This window comes from Carlito syrichta, unplaced genomic scaffold (genome assembly GCF_000164805.1).
Source record: "Carlito syrichta isolate Samal-C Ts95f unplaced genomic scaffold, Tarsius_syrichta-2.0.1 Scaffold305452, whole genome shotgun sequence".
NCBI lineage: Eukaryota > Metazoa > Chordata > Mammalia > Primates > Tarsiidae > Carlito > Carlito syrichta.
In genome coordinates this window covers 295,269-318,674 of record NW_007249548.1, presented here as the reverse complement: position 1 = coordinate 318,674, position 23,406 = coordinate 295,269, and the positions used below count along the sequence as shown (strand labels likewise).

The 23,406-nt window shown below is 43.5% G+C and overlaps 2 protein-coding genes across 2 annotated transcripts in view; both read left to right on the top strand.

The window, feature by feature from the left end:
* The first annotated feature begins 2,139 nt into the window (after window positions 1-2,139).
* On the top strand, window positions 2,140-7,599 carry LOC103264047 (telomerase protein component 1-like). The gene is made up of 7 exons (XM_021714241.1): window positions 2,140-2,616; window positions 3,727-3,912; window positions 4,434-4,568; window positions 5,279-5,440; window positions 5,834-5,995; window positions 6,275-6,400; window positions 7,471-7,599. The coding sequence occupies exons 1-7, from the start codon at window positions 2,140-2,142 to the stop codon at window positions 7,597-7,599; spliced, it is 1,377 nt and encodes a 458-aa protein (XP_021569916.1).
* Window positions 7,600-7,857: 258 nt separating this feature from the next.
* The window catches only part of TEP1 (telomerase associated protein 1), a 30,693-nt gene continuing 15,144 nt past the window's right edge, over window positions 7,858-23,406 (top strand). The window contains exons 1-15 of the mRNA XM_021714242.1: window positions 7,858-7,972; window positions 11,484-11,593; window positions 12,088-12,178; window positions 12,401-12,581; window positions 16,248-16,416; window positions 16,904-17,062; window positions 17,545-17,622; window positions 18,909-19,039; window positions 19,666-19,725; window positions 20,593-20,751; window positions 21,410-21,586; window positions 21,849-21,969; window positions 22,534-22,658; window positions 22,928-23,041; window positions 23,131-23,248. Of these exons, the coding sequence (XP_021569917.1) occupies window positions 7,891-7,972; window positions 11,484-11,593; window positions 12,088-12,178; window positions 12,401-12,581; window positions 16,248-16,416; window positions 16,904-17,062; window positions 17,545-17,622; window positions 18,909-19,039; window positions 19,666-19,725; window positions 20,593-20,751; window positions 21,410-21,586; window positions 21,849-21,969; window positions 22,534-22,658; window positions 22,928-23,041; window positions 23,131-23,248 (1,875 nt within the window). The 5' untranslated portion in view covers window positions 7,858-7,890. The remainder of the gene's footprint in view (window positions 7,973-11,483; window positions 11,594-12,087; window positions 12,179-12,400; window positions 12,582-16,247; window positions 16,417-16,903; window positions 17,063-17,544; window positions 17,623-18,908; window positions 19,040-19,665; window positions 19,726-20,592; window positions 20,752-21,409; window positions 21,587-21,848; window positions 21,970-22,533; window positions 22,659-22,927; window positions 23,042-23,130; window positions 23,249-23,406) is intronic.

Genomic DNA, 23,406 nt, shown 5'->3' with positions numbered 1-23,406 from the left:
GTAAATGCATCTGTAAGGTATAATTCAGGCATTCTGTCAGGCAGAGGTTCTTAATTTGTAGTTTATGGAGATCCTGGGAGATCCATGAATGGGATCCATGAACTTCTTGAAAACTGAGTGCAGAGCAGTATCCACTCGTGTTTTTTTTTTTTTTTCCTGTGACAAAGCTCCATAGCTTTTAGCAGATTTTCAAAAGCCTCTAAATTCCACTGACTAGGAATTATAGAAACAATAGTGAACAAGGCTAAAAGGGTCTCTGACCTTGGGACAAAAGACAAACAGGTGATATGTTCTATGAATGGGAAAATATGAGTGTTGTTGAGAGCAAGGAGAAGGCCACCTAAACCAGATGAAGTGCTGGGTGTCAGCAAAGGCTCTTCGAAGAAATTGACTATAAAACTGAGCTAGAGGAGAGTAGCATTTGACCTTGTAAAGGGGAGTTGTGGAAGGTGCTACTGGTAGAAGGAAGGGTGTTCCAGAATTCTGCCTGTACAAAGGTCCAGAGTCAACAACTACCTTGGCAGTTCATAGGCTAAAAAGAACTTGTATGGTTGAAGTGTAAAGTGCTGAGAGTTAGACTGGGTTATCAGTAAGAGATGATGCTGGGAGGTGGTCAGAAACCAGGTTGTGTGTGTGATGCTGGGGTTACAGGAGGAAAAAGGCAAAGGGGTCCTTACTTTCAGAAAGTTTTATTTCAATAAGGAGAAACAATGAACAACTAAGGAAACAAGATGATTTTAATAAACAGGGTGAGATAGTGAATGGTGGCTACATATGTATCAGGGGAAGTTTCTTTGGACAGATCTGTATACCATGTGTCACCACATGGATTAGAGGGTTTCAACAAAAGTGGTGGGAGGAATGGAGATAATTGGATAGATTTGAAAGACATTGAAGGAGTAGAAGCAATAGGATTTAGTAGTTTACTGGCTATTAATAATTACAAATAACAGTAGCTTCTATTTATTGAACACTTACTAAGAAGCTCTCAGTATATTTTTTCTCATTTACTTCTATAAAAACTCTGCAAGGCAGGCACTTTTTTTTATTTTGTACATGAGAAAATCACAGAGGCACAGAGAATTAAAAAACTTGTCTAAGGTTCCAAAATAAAGGAACCAGAATTCAAACTCAAGTCTGTCTCAGTTCAGACCCCTGTTGGGCAGAAGCGGCAAAGGAGGAAGAGTGGATTTAGGGCCGAGGCATGAGTAGGAGAAAGGGGATACATTTGAGATTTGTAGAATTTGGGGTATCTTTGATGACCTATGTGGAGATGTCCAACAGGCAAATGAATAAGTGGGTATAAAGCTCAGAAGAAAGATGTAGGTCAAGGAATAGATCTGTGAGTTGCTAGCACAGAAATGTTTCTGGAGCCATAGAGTAGGTGAGGCCATCACAGGAAAGTATACACAAGAATTAGAATAGAACTGCAAGGAGTGCCAACTTTAAGGAAAAGCAAAGAAAGAATCTCCAAGAAAATGTGGCCATAATAGTTGTAAGACGAAAATCAGGACAGGACAGTAGCATCATGGGAGTTAAAGGAAGAGAGAGTTTCAATGGGAGAGTAATCAGCAATGTTATATTCTGTTTAAGAGGTGAAATAAGATAAGGACCAAGATGTGTCTATTCATGGTAGTAGCAAGAAGTTTATTAGTTACCTAAGAGGACTGTCTTTGGGGACTAGTGGAGATAGAATACCATTTAGTGGGTTGAAGAGTAAGTAGCCGGCAAAGAAGGTGAGGTGGTGAGTATAGACAAGTTGATCAAAATGCTTGCTTTTCTGGAGCTGAGAATCCAGAGTTCAGATGATATGCGAGGTCCCTCACTAAGTAGAGATCACGCTGATAGTGTTGGGGGTCTCCTTTACCTCCTCATGAAAACACATGTCCCTTTCTTTCCAGCCATTTCTTTTCTGCCCCCCCCCGCTCTTAATCCTCTGCCTTACCTTTCCCCTACCCCCCTTTTCCTTAAAATACTCCAGTTCTGGGAAAAACAATATTGATTGTTTTCTACCTGTAGATCACTGCCAGGAGGGCTATGGGAAAGATATGCTCCCAGTACAAACACACTCCCAGTGTGGCCAGGTACTCACCATCTGCCTTTCTTTCTTTCTAGGCATATACTAATTGAGCTTCCGCCATGGAGAAATTCCATGGGTGTATATCTGCTCACCCAGATGTCCTCTCCTTGGAGAACCAGTGTCTGGTCATGCTTCCTGACCTGAAGACCATGGAGAAACCACATGGACATATGTCTTCCCACCCAAATATTCTCTCCTTGGAAAACCGGTGTCTGGCTTCACTTCCCAACCTGAAGACCCTAGAGAAACCACATGGGAATATTTCTGCCCATCCAGATGTCCTCTCCTTGGAGAACCGGTGCCTGGCCACCCTCCCCAGTCTAAAGAGCAGTGTGTCTGCCAGCCCCTTGTTCCAGTGTCTCCAGAAATCTCACATGGAGCAAGCTGATTTGTACAGCCAGAACACCAGTAGTTGCCTGCTCTCTGAGGCTCCAACTTGGAGGGTTCAGTCTTTTTCTAAGAGACTAGACTTTCTGACCTGCCCCATGACCCTGAAATCCATCTCTGTCACAAAGACAGCTCAGGAAACAGTTTTGGTAATAACTCCAGGCACTCATCTTGATTCCAGCCATTTGCTATAGTCACTAGCTTTCAGTATCTCATTTTCCCTCTAAGCTGTTGTGTGTGGATATCTTCTCAGAGCTCTTCTGAGGTGCCTTTTACACCAGGGCCATCTTCATCAGTATCATTGTTCTTATTGCATATCTGGCTTGGAGATTCTGAACAATAGATCAAAAACAGTCTCTGTACTTAGGAAGTCTGTGCTCAGGAAAGCCAAAAGATATTGCTACAGCTGGATCATTCAGGTGCTTTTGAGATCAGGCATGAGACACATCTGCTAATTAATTTTCCAACAGCCTATTAGGACCTATCATAGGGCCCACTTCCCAATGTGTACATATGCAAACACACATCCACTTTTACACATTTGCATACACATTTTTAGTTCACAGTTCAGAAATGGTAGACAAACACACATTGCTTCTGTATATACTTGTCATTTGGGAGGGAAAAGGCTAATCTGAACTCTATACTGTCTCTGCCAATTACAAATTATACCACCTTGGGCAACCTCTTAATACTTTAGAGCCTTAATTTCCTAACCCCTGCAATTCAGTCAATGAAAATCTACTTTATAGAGTTTTGTCAGGATTACAATTACTTACACTGATTTAGGGCTTTGCAGTTTGCAGAGTCATGCATACATTATTCCATTTAATTTTCAACAGTCTATCAGGTAGGTGGTAGTGAATGAAGTAGCTGAGGTTCAGAGAGGTTAAGCAGCCCAAGGCTTCAGGAGGATTGATACAGACTTGGCCTCTTCTGACCCCCAAAATGTCTTAATAGCATCCTAGAAACTGTGTGAGAGGCCCCATACTCCTAGCCTGTGACATAATTAAGGAGATGAAACCAAGGGAAGATTATAAGGCATCTGGGCTAAGGCTCAGATGGTTGAGTAGGGAAAGGTGGTGTATGAGAGTGTGAAGTCAGAGACAGGACAGATTGATGCTGTTTGAAGGGAAAGGAGCTTATAGTTGCTAAATACAGATATAGACTCTTCCTATCTCTGGGAGCTGCCTTCAGATCTGTCTGTGTTTGAAGGGTCATGGGTACATGCTGTTATTCATAATTGCCACTATTCCCAGGATCATCAGTCCTATTCAGAAGAAGAGAAAAAGGCTGAAGAAAAGGAAGGGGCAGAGACCCAAATGCCTTTTTATAATCTGAGCTTGGGAGAGGAAGAGAAGGTGGAGGAGTTGGCCCTGAAGCTAACCTGTGGGGACTCTGTATCTTGTTCTGAGCCAACTGACCAGATCCTTCAAGAAAAGAAGGTGAGCTGGGCACGGTGGCTCACGTCTATAATCCTAGCACTTTGGGAGGCTGAGGTGAGAGGATTGCCTGAGCCCACGGGTTCGACACCTGCCTGGGCAACTTGATGAGACCTCATCTTTACAAAAAATCAGCCGGGCATAGTGGCGTGTGCCTGTAGTTCCAGCTACTTGGAAGGCTGAGGCAGAAGGATCGCCTGAGCCCAGTGGGTCGAGGCTACGGTGGCCGGGAGCGTGCCATTGCCCTCAGCCTGGGTGACAAGCTGAGATTCCAACTCCAAAAAAAAGAAAGAAAAGAAAAGAAGGTGAAAGTTCCAGAGTTGGGGAAAGATTGATGATGGTGGAAGAGAGGGCAAATAAGAACAATCCAGTTCTTATTCCTCACTTCCTAATCCCCTTTTCTAATGCCCCAGTTGGACCCTAAATCTGGAGTTCGTTCTTTCTGCCCTTGATTTTGTAAGCTGGTCTGCATGGATATTTAAGTTGGTCTTTATTACCTCTTTTCTCTCTTTCTCAATTCCCAGATGGCTCTAATGAACTTGCTGTGCTCTACTTTGGTCTCAAATATGAACATAAAACATGAAGGTGACCCTACCCAGGTTTCCATCCTTGAAGTCTGTAGTGAACTTGCCCCCTTGGAGCCTGAGTTTATCCTCAAGGTATTGTGGTTTGAAGGAGAAGGGAGTGGGAAGCTGGGAGATAGGGAATGTGGTATGTGGGGAGTGGTGACTAGCCTCATTTTGGGGGTGGGAGGAGCTTCACTTAGAAAGGGTCTCTCTCTGGGTTCTGGGCCTAGTCTCTGAGGTTCATTAAGAGTGGGAAAAGATTATACTGTGATTGATTTGTTTAGTAAGTACCTAGGCAAAGTATGCGATGCTAGGCCTTGAGGGTCAAGCTACAGATAAAATAAACTTGGTTCTTGCTCTTAAGGAGCTTATAGTGTTGCTAAGGAAGCAAAGCACTTTCCCAAATATCATGTACGTGTAACTGGAGTAGTAGATAGTGAATGTGTCTGAAGCAGAGAAAAGGGGGTAAATGTTTTCTATGAGGCCTTTGGGCGATAGCAGATTTAATCAATGGTTTAGACCCTGGGTAAGTTTTGGATAGACACTGATGCAGGAGATCTTCCAATGAGGGAATGGACCTGGTTGACTTGGAAGTTGGTAGGCTCTGAAGAAGACATGCCGGAAAGGTGAATGAAGGCTAGAGTATGAAGGACTTAGAATGCCACACCAAGAGCCTGGGCTTTATATTTTGTAGACAGTATGGCATGCTTAGGAAAGGTTTTATGCAAGCATATTCAGTCAGCAAGTTAGTTCAGGGCATGATGTTATGGGAGAAGTCTTGAAATCCCCACTTTGTGCCCCAGGCATCTTTGTACACCAGGCAGCAGCTGAATGTCCGTAATGTGGCCAATAAAGTCTTGGCCATTGCTGCCTTCTTGCCGGCCTGCCGGCCCTACCTGCGACAATATTTCTGTGCCATTGTCCAGCTGCCTTCTGATTGGATCCAGGTAGCTGAGTTCTACCAGGTATGTTACTCATTTCTCTCTCTTGTTCTCACTGTATCCCTGGAAAAATTCTGTTTGGCTTCCCCTCAGCTTTTCTTAACATTGGTGCCCAGATAGGACAGCTTCTCCCCATCCCAGGCTTGTTTGTCCAACATGGAAAATATAATTAAGAAGGGTTTGATCAAAGTTTGAGAAAAAATGATCTTATTCTGAACCTTATGTTTCTATTGAACAAGATAAGAATCAGAAAAGTCTACTGACTCACTCAGTACTACAGAAATTATAATTTTAGAACTGGGGCTGGGATCTTGCTTCCTATTCTGTGCTTCCCATATAACTCTATGAAGTGGTCTTATTTTGTTTTGGAGGGTCTGTTTGGGCCTCACTTCTAATGGTTTCCTCTCTCTTTGACAGAATCTGGCTGAAAAAGATGAGAACAAGCTGGTACCCCTGCCTGCTTGCCTCCGTGCTGCTATGACTGACAAATTTGCCCAGTTTGATGAATACCAACTGGCTAAGTACAACCCTCGGAAACACCGGGCCAAGAGACGCCCTCGCCGGCCCCCTCGCTCTCCAGTTAGTCCCTAGGCATTCATAACTCAGGCCTCTTTTCTCTGGAAAGGGAAGAACAAGAAATCATCATGACCCTGAGGAGTCCTACACCAGGAACCAAAGAAGTCAGAGAAATCCAGGGGAGCTGGGTAGAGCTCGGGGGTAGAGAGAGAGAGAGCAGGACAGACTTCTTTCCTAGCTGAATTCCTTTTTGGTAGAGATACTCCTTCAGGGCTATTGAATGTGCTTTGTCGGGGACAACCTCTATTTCCCTTTTCAAACCTGCTGTCTCTGTCTCTACAGAATATGGAGCGTTCATTTTCTAGGAAGTGTTTTCCAAGGCTCTTTCGATTTCTTAAAGAGGAACAGATAAAGGTGAGCCACTTGTTCTGGGGTTATATATATGCTTGTGCAGGCTTTTCCAGGCTAGTATTTAGAAACAAAATTCCATTCTGTTTAGAAATACCAACAATGGGTATGGTAGATGTATACCTATTATTTTCTGCTTGGAATTCTCAGCTGTGATTGTGGGTCAGATTCTGAGAATACTGGGAAAGGGTTATGTGGTTTTTTTTTTCTTTTCATTTCACTCTTCTTGGTGATGTGTGATGTGTCCAGTTGGATAAGTGAGGTTTAAAACATTATGAAATATCTACTTCCTGTAGGAAGTTTTGGAAAACAAATCAAACAAAATATTTATTTTAATGACAAATAAAGCATTGTACTTAGCAGTTAAGAGCTTCGACTTTGAATTCTGATCACCTGAGTTTGAATCTCACTTCCACGCCTTGCTGGCTATGAAACTTTGGTCAAATGGTTTAAACTCTCTTGTCTCAGTTTCTTTATATATAAAATGAGAATAATAGCAGAACACATTTTTGGGTTGTTGTGAGGATTAAATCAGCTACTGTTTTTAAAGTATTTTTAAACAATTCCTGGCACTAAATATGTGTTAGCTATCATCATCATTATTAAAACAGATTGTTAGGAAAAAACACATTCTCAGGTGGCCAACTGATCTTTCCTCTGCATCCTATTAATATATACTAAACTTAGCTCTTCTACCATAGAAGTTTCTAAAAGCCAACTTCTTTCAGTTTTTTAACTCCTCATGGCCTGCATTGTGCTGCTGCTTCCATTTACTTGTTGAGTCTCTTTAAATAAGAGCTGATTTCCCTTTTCCTCCCACTAAGAACAAGGATGTTCCCTGCACATTCTATCCCAATCTTGTTTTTCACAAGCTAGTCATCCCATGTTAGTTACTGAGAGTTCAGTCTTGTGTGAATAAGACAGTAACCCCAAAAAGCTGCTAACTTATGGTCATCATGGGGGCTCTGCTTACTGGAGATTTGTACCCTCTTCCTACTGTTTGCTCAAATCTATTTTGAGGAAAGAAATTACCTCATAGGTATAGGATAGTCTTAGGCTCTGCTTTATGAAGAAAATGTTTGTGATCATGGATGAAATGACCCCTGTGGGACTTGGGGATGTTTCTGCAGTTTGAGAAGTCCTACAGTGCAGCGTCAGAGAAAAATAATCTACCAAGGTTCACCCTAAAGAAGTTGGTTCAGCGACTGCACATCCAGGAACCTGCCCAGCATGTCCAAGCCCTACTGGGCTGCAGGTGAGGAGCTTCACTCTGAGTGTACATTCCATCTAGGTAACTTGTTGACTTTTCAGTGTCCATAGCTTCTATCCCAGTAGTTTTCAATGCCAGCAATGTGAGTTTGGGAAGACATGGCCTGTGAACACGACTGACTTGCTTTCACTGACTCACCTTTTCCTTTTTTGCATTATTTTCTTGCCAGCTTTGAAATGATAGGCTCTTTCTTTTCTATTCCAGATACCCCTCCACCCTACAACTATTTTCTCGAAGTCGCCTTCCTGGGCCATGGGATTCTAGCAGAGCTGGGAAGCGGATGAAGCTTTCTAGGCCAGAGACCTGGGAGCGGGAGCTGAGTCTGCGGGGGAACAAAGCATCTGTCTGGGAGGAACTCATTGGTAGAGTGACCTTGACTATCACTTTCCTTTCTTTTCCTCATTTATACCTCTACATTTTAGACCTGGACTAGATTTCTGTGGCATGATGCAGTTTTTCTTTTAACTGGTAGTTGTGTCATTGAAAATGGTTAGATTTATAATGTCTGCCATTGGCTGCACCATAGTGGACAGTGGTACCTGCTTTGAGTAAAGTTAACACCATAGATCATTATTCCAGATGTGGTTAGGTAATACACAAGTCTTTATCAACATATGACAAAAGTGATACACTCTCTCTGTGTATCAATATTTGTTTAATTCATTCCTAACAAGGTAGGATTGGCCCATGGTATATTGGAAGCCTATATTTAGGAGATAGAAATTTTAGGTAATTTGCCCACATTGGTAAAACACAAAATTCAAATTGGGGAGGATCAAGTTACCGTCAATCTTCTCTTTCTTTTTGTTTTTCTTGCTAGTTTATTTTTAACTATAGAAGACTATTTTCACCTTGTTTCCTTTATTTCCTTTTTCATCCTTGAAAATTTAAAGTTAATTTTTTTCTGTTGAAAAACATTTAACTTTAGACCTTTTGACTGCTTGAATTTTATTAACTACTTATTTTGTAGCTTTAGCAGCCCAAATTGTCTTTTACCTTATTTCTTTGTGAACTATCCATTATAGATTGCACTCAGGGCAGCTTGAATTGCTTAGCTACTTGACATTCCTTTCATTTTGTGTTTGTCATGGTGGTGTATGTATCAGAATCACTTGGGAATTAAAACACACACACACACACACACACACACACACACACACACACACACACACACACACTCCCCACCTGACAACCTCTTCTTATTAGTTGAAATGGTTTGGGATGGAATAAAATAAAGGGGGGCTGGGTGGCTGCTAGAATATGTAGATGATTCTGTATGCATCATCTTCACTTCCTCCCTCTGGTTGAGAACCACTGTCCCTGAAAATGTAAACTGTGTCATTTATCTTGGGTGAGGCAAATGCCCATAGTCTAATCCAGTGACCTCTAGAATTTTTTTGATCCTGTACTGCAAAAACAATTTTTGGACTACACCAGAATATACATATATGTATGTGTGTGTGTATTTAAAATGATATATTATGCAAATATATTTATATAAAATTATATACATATACTGATATGTACTTTAGGGAATGCATAAAATATAAATATACTTATAAAAATAAATAAAAGGAAATATGAAAACATATACATATCAGCATAAAATATAAGACAAAATGTAATTATGTATTCAGACTTCTTTTTGGAGACCACATTTCTCATTAATAACTCATTAACAAACTTTTGCAATGAAATCTGAATTTTTCAGTCTGAAGGATAAATGTTCAGTTTATTTTCTAGTATCACAAATATGATATTGGACTTAATTTCTTATCAAAAATGATCTCAAAAACCATTCATACATAGCAACAATTGAGAGAAACTTGAGTTGACAATGGATACAATAATTCATTTATAGTACATATACAACCTAATTGTTTCATGAAGTTTGTGAGTCAGAATTATGACTGGAGAATTCCAGGACTTCCAGAAGGCTGACAGCTTCTAGCTATAATTCAGTCTTAGATCACCTTTACAAAGGCACCATGACTCTCCTGATGGAAATTGCTGATAGCATGGGCTAGTGTTCAAGGTGGGGTGGCAGACTGGCAGACTTGATCTCTAAAGTGGTCTGAATGCACCTCTGAGCATGTCCAGGAAAAATATCACACCTTCTATTTATGTTTACTTTGATCTGAAAGAAAATAATGTTCCCATTATTCATTATGCAGATCAAATCCATATAGACAGTCTGTATGTAATAGGGTTATGTGTTACATATCATAGTTGAGGTTTATTTGGGAAAGCGTAGGAGTTCTATAATCTGAGGGCACTGATGGTGCCCCTTCACTCTTTTTTTTTTTTTGGTTCTTGCATTATGTGACTTATAGCAGCATATCTTTGAAGTATATATATAGAGAGAGAATTATGTTATTTAGTACTAACCAAACTAACCCTCTGAAATTGACAGAAGCTTTAAAAGATTATTATTAAGAAACTATGGCTTAAAGATAATACTAATATCACAGGGAAAAGCAAACAATAAGAAAGTGATAGAAGTGAAATTTTTTTTTTTTTTTGAAACAGGATTTCATTCTCACTTAGGCTGGAGTGCAGTGTTAGGAACCCAGCTTACTGCATACAGCCTTGGCCTTCAGTCTCCCAAGTAGCTGGGACAATAGGTGTGTACCACCATGCCCAGCTGATTTTTGTAATTTTTTTTTTGTAGATATGATGTCTTGCTATGTTGCCTAGGCTTGTCTTGAACTCCTGGGCTCAAGTGATTCTCCTGTCTCAGCCTCCTAAAATGCTGGAATTATAGGCTTGAGCCACCACACCCGGCCAAGAGGTGAAATTCTACTCCAGTGTAAATCTTTTTCACCTATATTTAAATGAAAAATGACGCCTATTTAATTAGATCTTATAAGAAATTGGCAAAAAACTTATAAATTATCCAGAAGATTATTTAAAATATATATTTTTATTCATTATTATAAATGGTGAACCTTACCTTAAATGTATATTATGCCTTGAAATGTTAACTAATGCATGTACCATATGTATACAATTTATAAGTAAACTTACACTAGGAAATTTCTCTTAGCCATCTAGAAAGTCTGGAAGCTATTGCTCTAGAATAGAGAATACAGTTTGCCAGTGGAACCCAATTTCAGGGTAGAGCCAGCAGATTAAGTGGTAGCATAAGTTGTTTATTGAAACAGCCATTCCACAGACAGTGTTGTATAAATTTTGCTCCAAACTTCAGGTTAATCCTGTTTTTATCTTTCCAGACCTTTAAAACATTTTGAGTAGACTAGATTTAGATTATATGTCAATTTTTCATTTCTCCATCTTTAACTTTCTTTTTTTTTTTTTTTTTTGTCGGAGTCTCACTCTGTCATTCAGGCTGGAGTACAGTGGCTGCTCCTGGCCACTGCAGCCTTGACCTGCTGGGCTCTGGCGATCCTTCCGCCTCAGTCTTCCAAGTAACTGGAACTACAGGTGCACGCTACCACACCTGGCTGATTTTTGATTTATTGTAGAGATGAGGTCTCGCCAAGTTGCCCAGGCAGGTCTCGAACCTGCGGGCTCAGGCAATCCACTCACCTCAACCTCCCAAACCGCGGGATTACAGGCTGAGCCACTGAGCCCGGCTCCATCTTTAACTTTCTACATGACTGGCCTCTGAACTTCTTGCTCTGGTCTCTGACCTCTCTCTCACTCTCTTATTTCTCTCTCATCTCTCATCAATTGCATTACCTTTTCCTTAGAGACCAGGGTCTCACTGTGTTGTCCAGGGTAGCCTTGAACTTATGGCTCCAGGGCTCAAGTGATCCTCCTGCCTCAGACTCCTGAGTGGCTGGTATTACAGGCCACTGTGCTGAGCCTCCACATTTACTTTTCTTACCCTGTATACCTTACCTCCCACAGAAAATGGGAAGCTTCCCTTCATGGCCATGCTTCGGAACCTGTGCAACCTGCTGCGGGTTGGAATCAGTGCCCGTCATCATGAGCTCGTCCTCCAGAGACTCCAGCATGCGGTGTGTGTGAGGGGTTTGTAGTCATAGGGCCCAGCAACTAGAAGTGGGGTATGGAGATACAGTTGTTGCTTTGAAGGCCAGGCTTTTCCAGGTGGCTGAGGAAGGTCATGGCCACCCAGCTATTTCCATGTGAGCTGTAAGTAGGTATGAAAACACAGATAGGATGGGGAAGGGGACAGGTTTCAGGTTCAGTCAATCCTTTGAGAAATTACAACAGAGTATATGAACTTTCATTTTTATTTTCTGAACTCAGCGACTTGCCAGGAAGAGATACTTCTGTGATTTAACTGACTTCAGAGGGAGTCTTAAAAGAAATAGGGTTCCTTCTTTCTTCTTATTCCCCCTTTTCTATACCTCGTCTCCAAATCCATTTTGCCCTTCTTTACCTTCCTACAAAGCTGATAGAGTGGTTACCTCATTGTCCTGGTTCCTGAGACCCCTGAAGCTCCCATACTTCCTGGTCTTCTGCTCATGACCTTGCCCTTGCTTTTCAGAAGTCGGTGATCCACAGTCGGCAGTTTCCATTCAGATTCCTTAATGCTCATGATTCCATCGATAATCTGGAGGCTCAAATCAGAAAAAATGGTATTATCTCCCGTCTTCCAACTGTTTTATGCCTGCCATATATGACAATAAATGAGGCAGCACTGATGTTTTCAGCCTTTTCCATGCAGTCTCAGGGTGTGGGGTGGGCAGAGGTTGGTCAAACACTTGCCAGCCCCAAAGGTTGAGGCTCAGGATACATTACTGGTGGGACAAGATGAGGAATAGAAGTTCTGACTCAGATATTCACCTGTCACCATACAGCATTGCCCTTTCCTTCTAATACAAACCTGATGAAGCAGATAGTGATTAGAAATGCAAAAAAGAAGTATGGCACTCAGAGGCAGCCTTACAACCTATCTCGTCAGGAACTTCGGGCAGCAATGCGGATCCCTCTGATGTTTGAGCAGCTCAAGCGGGAGAAAGTGAAAATACACAAGGCCAGGTATGTGTATGCCGTCCAGGAGCCAAGGGTGGGTAATAAGAGTCATGCTAGCATGGGTTAGAAGTCATCTGGAAACCCCAACTGTTTTTCCGTAAAAACATGCTTGTCAGTCATCCTAATGGCCCAGACTTGCCTGGTTCCAATTGTCTCTTCCACAGCAAACCTAGTCTTTAACACTATCCTGTAGAGAGATTATGAAACAAAATCTATTCCTGGGTCTGTACTCTATTTTTAGTGCTTGTATTATAGTTTCTGTGGGTTCCATGAGTCTGAATAGCATCTCTCTCTTTTTTTTTTTTTTGAGTTGGAGTCTCACTCTGTCGCCCAGACTGGAGTGCAGTGGCCGCTCCACTGCAGCCTCGACCTGCTGGGCTCCGGCAATCCTTCTGCCTCAGCCTTCCAAGTAGCTGGAACTACAGGCACGTGCTACCACGCCCGGCTAATTTTGATTTATTGTAAAGATGAGGTCTTACCAAGTTGCTCAGGTGGGTCTCGAACCCACAGGCTCAGGCAATACACTCACCTCAGCCTCCCAAAGCGCCGGGATTGCAGGCTGAGCCACTGAGCCCAGCTCTCTCTTTCTTTTAGGACATGTTGGTGTCCTCTCTGTGTCTGCTTTGGTTTGTGGGGTTTTTTTTCTTTTTCTTCTCTGTGACATTTGTTTGCTTTTCTTTTTGTTTCTCTTTCTTTATTTTTTGAACTATTCACACTCTTTTTTTTAACACATACATAAAGATCATTATTGTCAAGCAGGCTCAAAGACATACAATTTGTTGTGTAGTCTTGATGAAGTGTCAGCTCTGTGTCCTTTTAAGTGCTTCCGTAATATCTTACATTTATTTTCACTCTAATGCAGTACTAGGTATGAAAACACAAGTAGGCTGGGGAAGGGGACAGGTTTCAGGTTCAGTCAATCTAGTAGTCACTGAGTCATCTAGTAGGACTCAGTGAACAGGAATCTCCTGAATTAGTGGCCGAACACAGGGCCATATAAGAATCGAGCCTAGGCTGGGCACGGTGACCCATGCCTATAATCCCAGCACTTTGGGAGGCCGAGGTGAGAGGATTGCCCAAGCCCACAGGTTTGAAAGCAGCCTGGGCAACTTGGCGAGACCTCATCTTCTACAATAAGTCAAAAAATAAGCTGGGTGTGGTGGTGCATGCCTGTAGTTTCAGCTGCTTGAAAGACTGAGGTGGAATGATTGCCTGAGCCCAGCAGGTCAAGGCTAGAGTGGCCCTGAGCGTGCCACTGCACTCCAGCCTGGGTGACAGAGTGAGACTCCGACTCAAAAAAAAAAAAAAAAAAAAAAGGAATTGAGCCTAGATGCCAGTCCAAATGGTATTTCTCTCCTGACCAGTATGGTAGTCACTAGTCAGCCACATGTGGTATTTAGCACTTTAAATGTGGCTAGTCTAAGTTGAGACATGCAGGATTTTGAAGATAGTCTGAAAAAATAATGGGAAGTATTTTATTCATAATTTTTGGATATTAATTACATGCTGACATAAAATTTTTTATATTAGGTTAAATAAAATATACGATTAAATTAATTTCACCTGTTTTTTTGAATTTGACTATTAGAAAATTTTTAATTATGTGTGTAATTTAAATTTAATTTAATAATATTGGGCAGTACTGGTAAAACTATTAAATTTTTCAGGTTAAAAAAATATAAACCATTTTTAATGAGAATAGGGTAATAGATTCCCATGAAACTGTTAGAATCAATGTTTATCTAGATTTTACCACTTTTTTTTTTAAAGAGATGGAGCCTCTTACTCCGTCACCCAGGCTGGAGGTGATCTTTCTGCTTCAGCTTCCTGAGTAACTGGAACTACAGACGAAGCACACTATGCCTGGCTAATTTTACATTTTTTTTTTCTTTTGGAAGATGTTTTTAAAACAAATACCAGGCCAGGCTCAGTGGCTCAGCCTGTAATCCCAGCACTTTGGGAGGCCGAGGTGAATGGATTGTCTGAGCCTGTGAGTTCGAGACTAGCCCAGGCAACTTGGCGATACCTCGTCTCTACAGTAAATCAAAAATTAGCCGGGCATGTGGTAGTGCACACCTATAGTTCTGGCTACTTGGAAGGCTAAGGCAGAAGCATCACTGGAGCTTAGCAGGTCAACCCTGGGGTGGCCGTGAGTGTGCCACTGTACTCCAGTCTGGGTGATGGAGTGAGACTCAAACTCAAAAAAACCCCAAAAAAACAAAAATCTGATATATTTTATTTTTATCCCTTCTTATTTTGTGTGTGCCTCTCTTTTTATTTTGAGCTGGAGTCTCACTCTACCTCCCAGGCTGGAGTACAGTCACACACTCATGGCTGCCTGCTAGGCTCAGGAAATCTTTCCACCTTGGCCTTTTGAGTAGCTGGGACTACAGGCACGCACCACCATGTCTGGCTAATTTTGTTTTCTTTATTATAGAGATGAGGTCTTGCCAAGTTGCCCAGGCTGGTCTCAAACCCCTGGGCTCAGGCAATCCTCTCACCTCTACCTCCCAAAGTGCTGGGATTACAGGTGTGAGCCACGGCGCCTGGCTTGTGTGTGTCTCCTTAAAAAATGAACATTTTCCTACATAATCAGAATGTCAGTAATATACCTAACAAAAATAAAAATAATTCCTTGGTATTAGTGTTTATTATCTAGTCCATATTCAAGTTTGCTAATTGTCTGAAAAATATCACTCCACAATTCAAATCAGGATCTAAACAAGGACTCCGTATTGCATTTGGTTGTTAAGTCTCTTAAATCTCTTTTAATCTTTTAATTGTTCTTAGGCCATTGACTTGCTATGGAAAGTAGGTTCAGGGATCCCACAGAATATTTTATATTCTGGATTTTCCTTCTTCCTCTTGGTGTAATCTAACTTTTTTATTTTGTGTACACTAAGTGTTAATTCTAAAGACTTGAATAGAGTCACACTTACCTTTTTTTTTTGCAAGGATTTCTTGGGTGATCCTATGTGATCTTATGTGTACTATTTGAGTGGGACTACCAGACTTCAGAAGGCACAAAAGTCTGGTGATCCCATTCACAGTGATACTAAGATTGATCAGTGATTTTAGACAGTGATGGCCCAATCTCTCCACTGTAGTTAATGACTCATTCATTGATGATCTTTGCCTAAACCAGTTGTTTCATTGGCAGTTGCAGGATTTGGGTTTTTCATCATTCTCCATATTTATTAATTGGAATTTTAAAAAGAGCCTCCCTTCTCAACTAAAGCTATTTAGTTACCCTGAAATATATTGTATAGGAAAGATGAGATGAATGTTCAATTCTTTATCCTTTGTCAGTTTTCAGAGTAAGGAGTTAGTATTTGTTCTTTAAAATATGACTTAAAAATATGTAGCAGTTAAATCTTGCCCCATGGAGTAAGTATGGATCAATGTGGTAAGTGTAGATACTGGATCTACTGGTAATTTCCCCTCTCTTGCCATGAGATTGTATTAGAAGAGTTTTGTAGAATGGGGGCAGAAGAAGGCTCTGTCCCAATCTTCTATACCAGCAATGGAGCAGGCTATGGAAGGGGGTGGTGGTGCTTGAGGAGGGAGAGAGGGGACTCAGTATTGAGTGGCAGGTTCTCATCTGCCCATCTGCCTCAAAGGGCAGGCAGATAAGCCCCTGAGCCCCTGTGTCTGTGTCTTTCCTGCCTGCAGACAGTGGAAGTGTGATGGTGAGATGCTAAATCGGTATCGACAGGCCTTGGAGACAGCTGTGAACCTCTCTGTAAGGCACAGCCTGCCCCCACTGCCAGGCCGCACCCTCTTGGTCTATCTGACGGATGCTGATGCAAACAACCTCTGTCCCAAGAGCAACCTACAAGGGGTAAAAATAAATAAAAAGCATCCTACAAGGGGTTGATAGGATGCTGGGAATCCTAAGAGGTATTGTGTTCCCAGACCTGGTTCTCCCAGGCAAGCATTTGAACGGAAATAAATGACATAAATCTGCTTTAAAGTATCTGTCCTTGGTTCCTAACAACAATTCCTAGAATGTGGTTTCAGCCCTGTGGAGTAGAATATTAACATTTCACATTTGGCTGGTGCTTAGTACTCTGAATTTTCACCGCCAAAATGTTTCTCACTTTCACCTCACTGCATTCCGGTGTTGAACTTGGGCAGGGCTCCTTGTTCCCCATCACCTCTCTCCCCAGGCAGCTCTTTCCGAGGGCTACTGTAGCTGACCCCTCCTAACTGGAGTTTTTATCCTCTTTCCTCTTTCTCCAAACCAGTGGAAGGGTTTGGACTCCAGGGGTGGGTGGGTAATTCCAAGATAGGAGAGCTTTATGTCACCCTGATTCTTGTTCAATCAGCCGCCCCTGAATTACGTGCTGCTGTTGATTGGAATGATGATTGCAAGGGCGGAACAGGCAGATCTCCTGCTGTGTGAAAGCGGCACTCTGAAGACTGCAGTGTTTAAGGCAGAAGAAGGCATCCTGAAGACTGCCATCGAGCTCCAGGCTCAAGTCCAGGTAAGGCACTCACCTCTGCCATCCAAAAATACATGAAGTGCACAGGCCTGGGAATAGCCTGAATGTTTATTTCTTTTATTTTTATTTTTTGAGTCAGGGTCTCACTCTGTCACCCAGGCTGGAGTGAAGTAGCACGATCATGGCTCACTGCAGCCTCCAACTCCTGGGCACAGGCAATCCCATCTCAGCCTCCTGAGTAGCTGGGACTACAGGCATGTGCCACCATACCCAGATACTTTTTAAATTTTTCTGTAGAGATGACTATTTTGCCCAGCCTGGCCTTGAACTCTTGGGCTCAAGCAGTCCTCCTGCCTCAGCCTCCCTAAGGCGGGATTACAGGTATGAGCCATAGCACTCGGCTGGCCTGAATATTTAGTAAAGGCATGAATATACACAGTTCTGAAGAGTTCCCAGCAGACTGTGATGTTTGCTGCTAACTAATCATCTCCTGTGCAACCACATAATGAGTCTCTTTCCTTTAGGAGATGGAAAAAAAGGGTGACTGGTCCCTGGAAACTTTCAGGAAATACCTGCTATCTCTGTCTACCCAAAGGGTTCCTGTGAGTACTGCTCAGTACCTGAGAAACTCCTTCTCCTACATTTTCCTCTACAACTGATATATCTCGTTTAAACCTGACCCCTCAAAGCTGACCTTTCAAACCATGTGCAATATTCAGATCATCTTCCTACTGGCTACAGCCCCCTACCCAGTCGTGTGGTAGTAAATGTTTAATTGTCCAGAAAAACAAGTCTCAGTTAATAGCATTTGCTAATTTCCATGGTGTAAATAGTCCTAGCGTGGCTGATTTCAAACTGCCAACTCAATGTCACCAAACACAGAGTTGGGAAGAGATGTTCAAGAACACACCACTGAATGGTATTCCAGTAGAATACGGTAGATGTAAATAAGCTTGAGTAGATAATAGTAAAATGTAGAAAAAAAATAGGAAGTGATGAGTTTTGAGTATTTATCACATTTGTTTTACATATTTAATTTTTTTTTTTTTTGAGTTGGAGTCCCACTCTGTCACCAGACTGGAGTGCAGTGGCCGCTCCCGGCCACCGCAGCCTCGACCTGCTGGGCTCCAGCGATCCTTCCGCCTCAGCCTTCCAAGTAGCCGGAATTACAGGCATGCGCTATCATGCCTGGCTGATTTTTTGATTTATTGTAGAGATGAGGTCTCGCTGCCCAGGCGGGTCTCGAACCCGCAGGCTCAGGCAATCCACTCACCTCAGCCTCCCCAAGGCGCGGGATTACAGACTGAGCCACCGAGCCCGGCTACATATTTAATTTTAAGTTTATACAATTTCATTTTTAATAATGGACTTTAAAAAAAAATTATTTTATTTTAAAGATGTGGGGTACAATTCAGGATTAGGTATACAAGTGGTCATCATACAGGTAAAGTTTGGGCCTCCCTTTGGTCCCCACTTTGCCTGGTTTGAGATCAGGTACCCTTTCTTATTAACATTATGTGCACCCCTCCCTAAGCAGTTTCTGGCTACTTGCCCGTCCCTTTCTTATGGTAATAATGGACATGTTTAACAACTGCTCACAGAATTCCTAAGAACTTAGCAGTAAGCTCTCGTGAGCCTGATCGAGCCAGCTGCAGCACACCACTGCCCCTACCATACCTCCACTTTGACGCATCCCATTCCCCTCCAGTCAGGGTATAATGGCTTTCCTCATTCTGAGTGCTCTCAGGAGAGGCAGTTTTCCATTCCCCTCAGAGGTCTCCTAATCCCTCAGTCCTCAGAGATCGCACCTTTGATGTCCTGAGCTCTTTCTAGGGTCTCTTCTATCCTTTTGTTCTCTGGTCTCAGTGCCTCCCCTTTCATCTTACAGGTAGACAGGATCATCCTTTTTGGCCAAGAGATGGATACCGTAATGGTAAATGTGGCCAAACAGCTTTTCTGGCAGCATGTGAATCCCAAGTGCCTCTTTGTTGGTGTCCTTCTGAGAAGGCCACGATACATGTAAGGATGCTTATACTCCCTACCCAATTTCAGAAATTAGTGATCCATACTTCCTCTGCCAAAAGCCCTGCCAAAGCCTGGCCTACTTGCACTTGTTGAGCACCTCCCTGCCTTTGCCTTCCTACCACTGTGGCACTTGAGGTGCTTCTCTAAAGTCTTCAGCCTAGCTCTGTACCCTTTTTTTTTTGAGTTGGAGTCTCACTCTGTCACCCAGCCTGGAGTGAAGTGGCCGCTTCCGGCCACCGCAGCCCCGACCTACTGGGCTCTGGCTATCCTTCTGCCTCAGCCTTCCAAGTAGCTGGAACTATAGGCACGTGCTACCACACCTGGCTAAATTTTTTGATTTATTGTAGAGATGAGGTCTCACCAAGTTGCCCAGGTGGGTCTCGAACCCGCAGGCTCAGGCAATCCACTCACCTCAGCCTCCCAAGGTGCAGGATTACAGGCTGAGCCACCGAGCCCGGCTGCTCTGTACCCTTTTGTGAAAGCCCACCCCAGCCCTAGCCTAGCACATAACCCTATTAAAGGTGCAGAGATAGGGTGTCCATTTTAGGGTGCTAGGGGGCAGTGACTGTGTGTTCCAAATATTGTTTCTGGTGGTTAGTGACTGCTTCTTCCTTTTCCAGATCACCAAATTCAAATCCCAATGACGTGACTCTCTCAGGCTGTACTGATGGGATACTAAAGTGAGTTGTCGGGACACTGAAGGGTTGGAGACTTTTTTAGAATGTCTTTAAGAGATTATCCATGCCTCTACTCCATTTACTTCTTTTTTAAGTCAAGATGGAAATTTCTTCCTCTTTTATAGCCATCAAGGCATAACAGCAACACAGGGTCACGGGAACCTAGATACTTTCTGTTTTATCACTCCACCATCCTCACATATTCGGTTTCTTCCTCATGGTTCAAGATAGCTGCTTCAACTCCAGCTGTCTGTATTTAGCCAAGTTCATATTATATTTAGGAGGAAAAGATGTTGCACTGTTTGCTTTTAAGTGAACATCTTAAGAGTTGGTGACATCACTGTGGCTTTTGTTTGATTCTTGATCTAGAGAAAATCCCATCTATTTATGCTGAATTACAGAAGTCTTTTGACTTTGTCACTTTCTCCACCCTTAGCCTTCTCATTTATTTGTTTTCTCCTCTGCCTTTTCCTTTGGGTGTCACCTATTTCCCTCAACTTCTGTTAGGATGCCTCATTCACATTCCTCCTTCTACAGGGAGCTTTTAGGGCTGGTACAGAGCTGATCAAGCCTGCACTGGGATAACTTGTCTTTACACCTTATCCAAGCCCAGTTATCCTTGGCCGAACAGCAGGCTCATGATTGCCATGCATAGAAGGAGGGACTAGAGCTGGGTTTCTTCTCTTTTCATTCATTCCTGTGATTCTGCAGCCTTGTTTATTATAAGTCTGTTAAACACTGCTTATGGTCATCTTCTTAAGATGCTCCAGTTAAGTTGATGACCTAATGTGGAATTATGTTTGTCCTCCTGCCCCTCTTGGAAGACCTCTGGTATTCTGTTGTTGTTTATTTTATTGCTGTCTATGTTAGGTTCATTGCGGAGCGTGGAGCCTCCCGTCTTTTGGAACATGTGGGTCAAATGGACAAAATATTCAAGATTCCACCACCCCCAGGAAAAGCAGGAGTCCGGTTGCTCCGGCCACTGGAAGAGGGTACTCCAAAGCCTGTGGCTCCTATTTCCCTTCAAGGGTCAGTCTATGTTTCTATGTCTTTGTGAATTATGAGGGGCTGCAGTCAAAACTTAGAGAAACTCTGGGACGGAAGTTCTGGCTATTGAGGTGCTGCTTGTTCTCTTCACTAAAGCATGCTTCCTCTTTCTCAGACAGGGGTTTCTCTAGCACAGGAAGTTGTCAGATTGTGAACAACCTCCTTCCTTTCTCCATTGGGAAAAGGTGGTTAGAATGTGGAAAGGACCACAGGTATCATGGCCACACGGCCAGGGCTTAGGCAGAGTGCTTAGGAACACAGGTTCTGGCTTTTTCATGCTGACTTTGCCAAATAGTAGTTTGAACCTTGAGCTGGTTGCTTAATTTCTTAACGCTATCTTGATCAATAAAATGGAGATGATATTGCTTATCTCCCAGTGTTGGCATAAACAAATAGTACAAACATAATAATGGTTTACTGAAAAAAGAGGGGTGCATGAGAAATAGCAAGTGGGGTTTAAATTCCAGAGCTCTGCAGTTGAGACTACAAGCAAGTTATTCCCCGAGACCTGCTGGACACCCCTCTGCTGTTTGTTGTACCTGGCTCATGCTCAGTGCTGAAGTTGGGATCCCAGCAGTGTCTGTGGATTGGGTAGTAGGACTGATCCCTAGACTGAGCCCAGCTCTTTGCTTACCCCCAGATGGCGCAGCATCCGGCTTTTCATCTCATCCACTTTCCGAGACATGCATGGGGAGCGGGACCTGCTACTGAGGTCTGTGTTGCCGGCATTGCAGGCCCGAGCAGCACCCCACCGCATAAGCCTTCATGGCATTGACCTGCGCTGGGGCATCACTGAAGAGGAGACCCGCAGGAACAGGTATGGAGGCCACAGAGAAGAGGGGCTGGGCTGGGTCAGGGATGAGGGACTTGAGTGATGAAACTGAGGTGGGCAGGGTTGGGAGTGCGAGAGTGGGCGAGGGCGAGAGCAGGGAGCTGACCCTGGGGTGCTAACAAGAGCAGCCTGCCTTCATTTTGCTCAGTTGTGAGCCAGGGCCCTGTCCCCCCATTTGTGCCTGTATTCCCTGACACTGTGTCCCTGGTGACTACATGGTGACGACTGCCCATGACTGTGCCTGCAGACAACTGGAAGTGTGCCTCGGGGAGGTGGAGAACTCGCAGCTGTTTGTGGGAATTCTAGGCTCCCGTTATGGCTACATTCCCCCCAGCTACAACCTCCCTGACCATCCTCACTTCCACTGGGTAAGGCAGACAAGCTTGGAGGAGGGCTGGGAGGAAAAAAAGATTTGGGCAGAAGTGGGGAGAAGTCAGGAACCCTGGGACAGGCAGTCCTTGAAACGTGAAGTGAAACATAGACAGATGATACTACAAATGGCCAAGTCCTAGATGAGGAAGTTCCTTTGAAAAGTACCTCCAGGGTTGGCCCAGGGATGTGAAAGTAAGAGAGTTAGGTGTTGCCATCAGATGGATGTGGGTTCTGATTTTCCTTCTGTCATGTTCAGGTTGTGTGGCTTTGTGGGAATCTGACTAAAAGTCTCACCAGCCTCAATTTCTCCACATATCAAAGAGGAGCGATGACTTTTACACTGCAGGGTTATTATGAGAATTGAAACTCTGTAAAAGAATACCCAATACATGACATGCATTCAATAAATGTTAGTTATTAGCTATATTTTATTGCTTGTGTCTGGAGGGAGGAAAGGAGGGACGTGACTGAGGTGAAGGAACCCTGGGGTCTTGGCAAGTCTTGAGGGAGGCATCAGTGTCACCTAGGACTAAACCCATGCATCTTTGCCCTCTCTGCAGACCCAGGAGTACCCTTCAGGGCGGTCAGTGACAGAGATGGAGGTGATGCAGTTCCTGAATCGGGACCAATGCCTGCAGCCCTCTGCCCAAGCTCTCATCTATTTCCGGGATTCCAGCTTCCTCGGGTACCTTCTCTTGCCTCTGGGGTCAGGTCTCGCTGCCCGGAAGACCAGACAGGATCAATCTTCTCTCCCCAGCATTCAGAGTGTAGGAGGGAGGTGTTATAAGAGAGAAACAGGATTTAGACAGTATGCCTTTGGAGCCCCAGATCAGCCTTGGAGCTGAAGTAGATCTCTACTCGAGGAGTTTCAGGGAATCACAGCCATGTCTGATAGTCGGTGGAGGGAGACTGAGGTCTGGGTCTAGCCCCACTTTTGGGGTCTTTTGTGGTCAGCTCTGTGCCAGATGCCTGGAAATCTGACTTTGTTTCTGAGTCTGAAGAGGCTGCACGTCGGATCTCAGAACTAAAGAACTACCTGAGCAGAAAGAAGGGTATTATCTGCCGCAGGTGAGCTGGGGGAAGTAGAGAGCACCTGTACAGAGAGATGTGGTGAGGGGAGCCAGGGCTGACTCTGGTCACGCTTGCTTTGCACACAGATACCCCTGTGAGTGGGGGGGTGTAGCAGATGGCCGGCCCTATGTTGGGGAGCTGGAGGAGTTTGGACAGTTGGTTCTGCAGGATGTGTGGAATATGATACAGAAGCTTTACCTACAGGTCAGCAGAAGCACTGATGGCCAGAGGAGTGGAGGGGAAGGTCGTGTGGTCTGAGTAGTCCTGGGTAGGGAGTAACTTGGTGGGGGCTCTGGGAGTTTCAGACCTGAGGGTTCTGAGGAGCATGGCAACATGGAGGGTCACTGCCCTGTGCGCCCTCA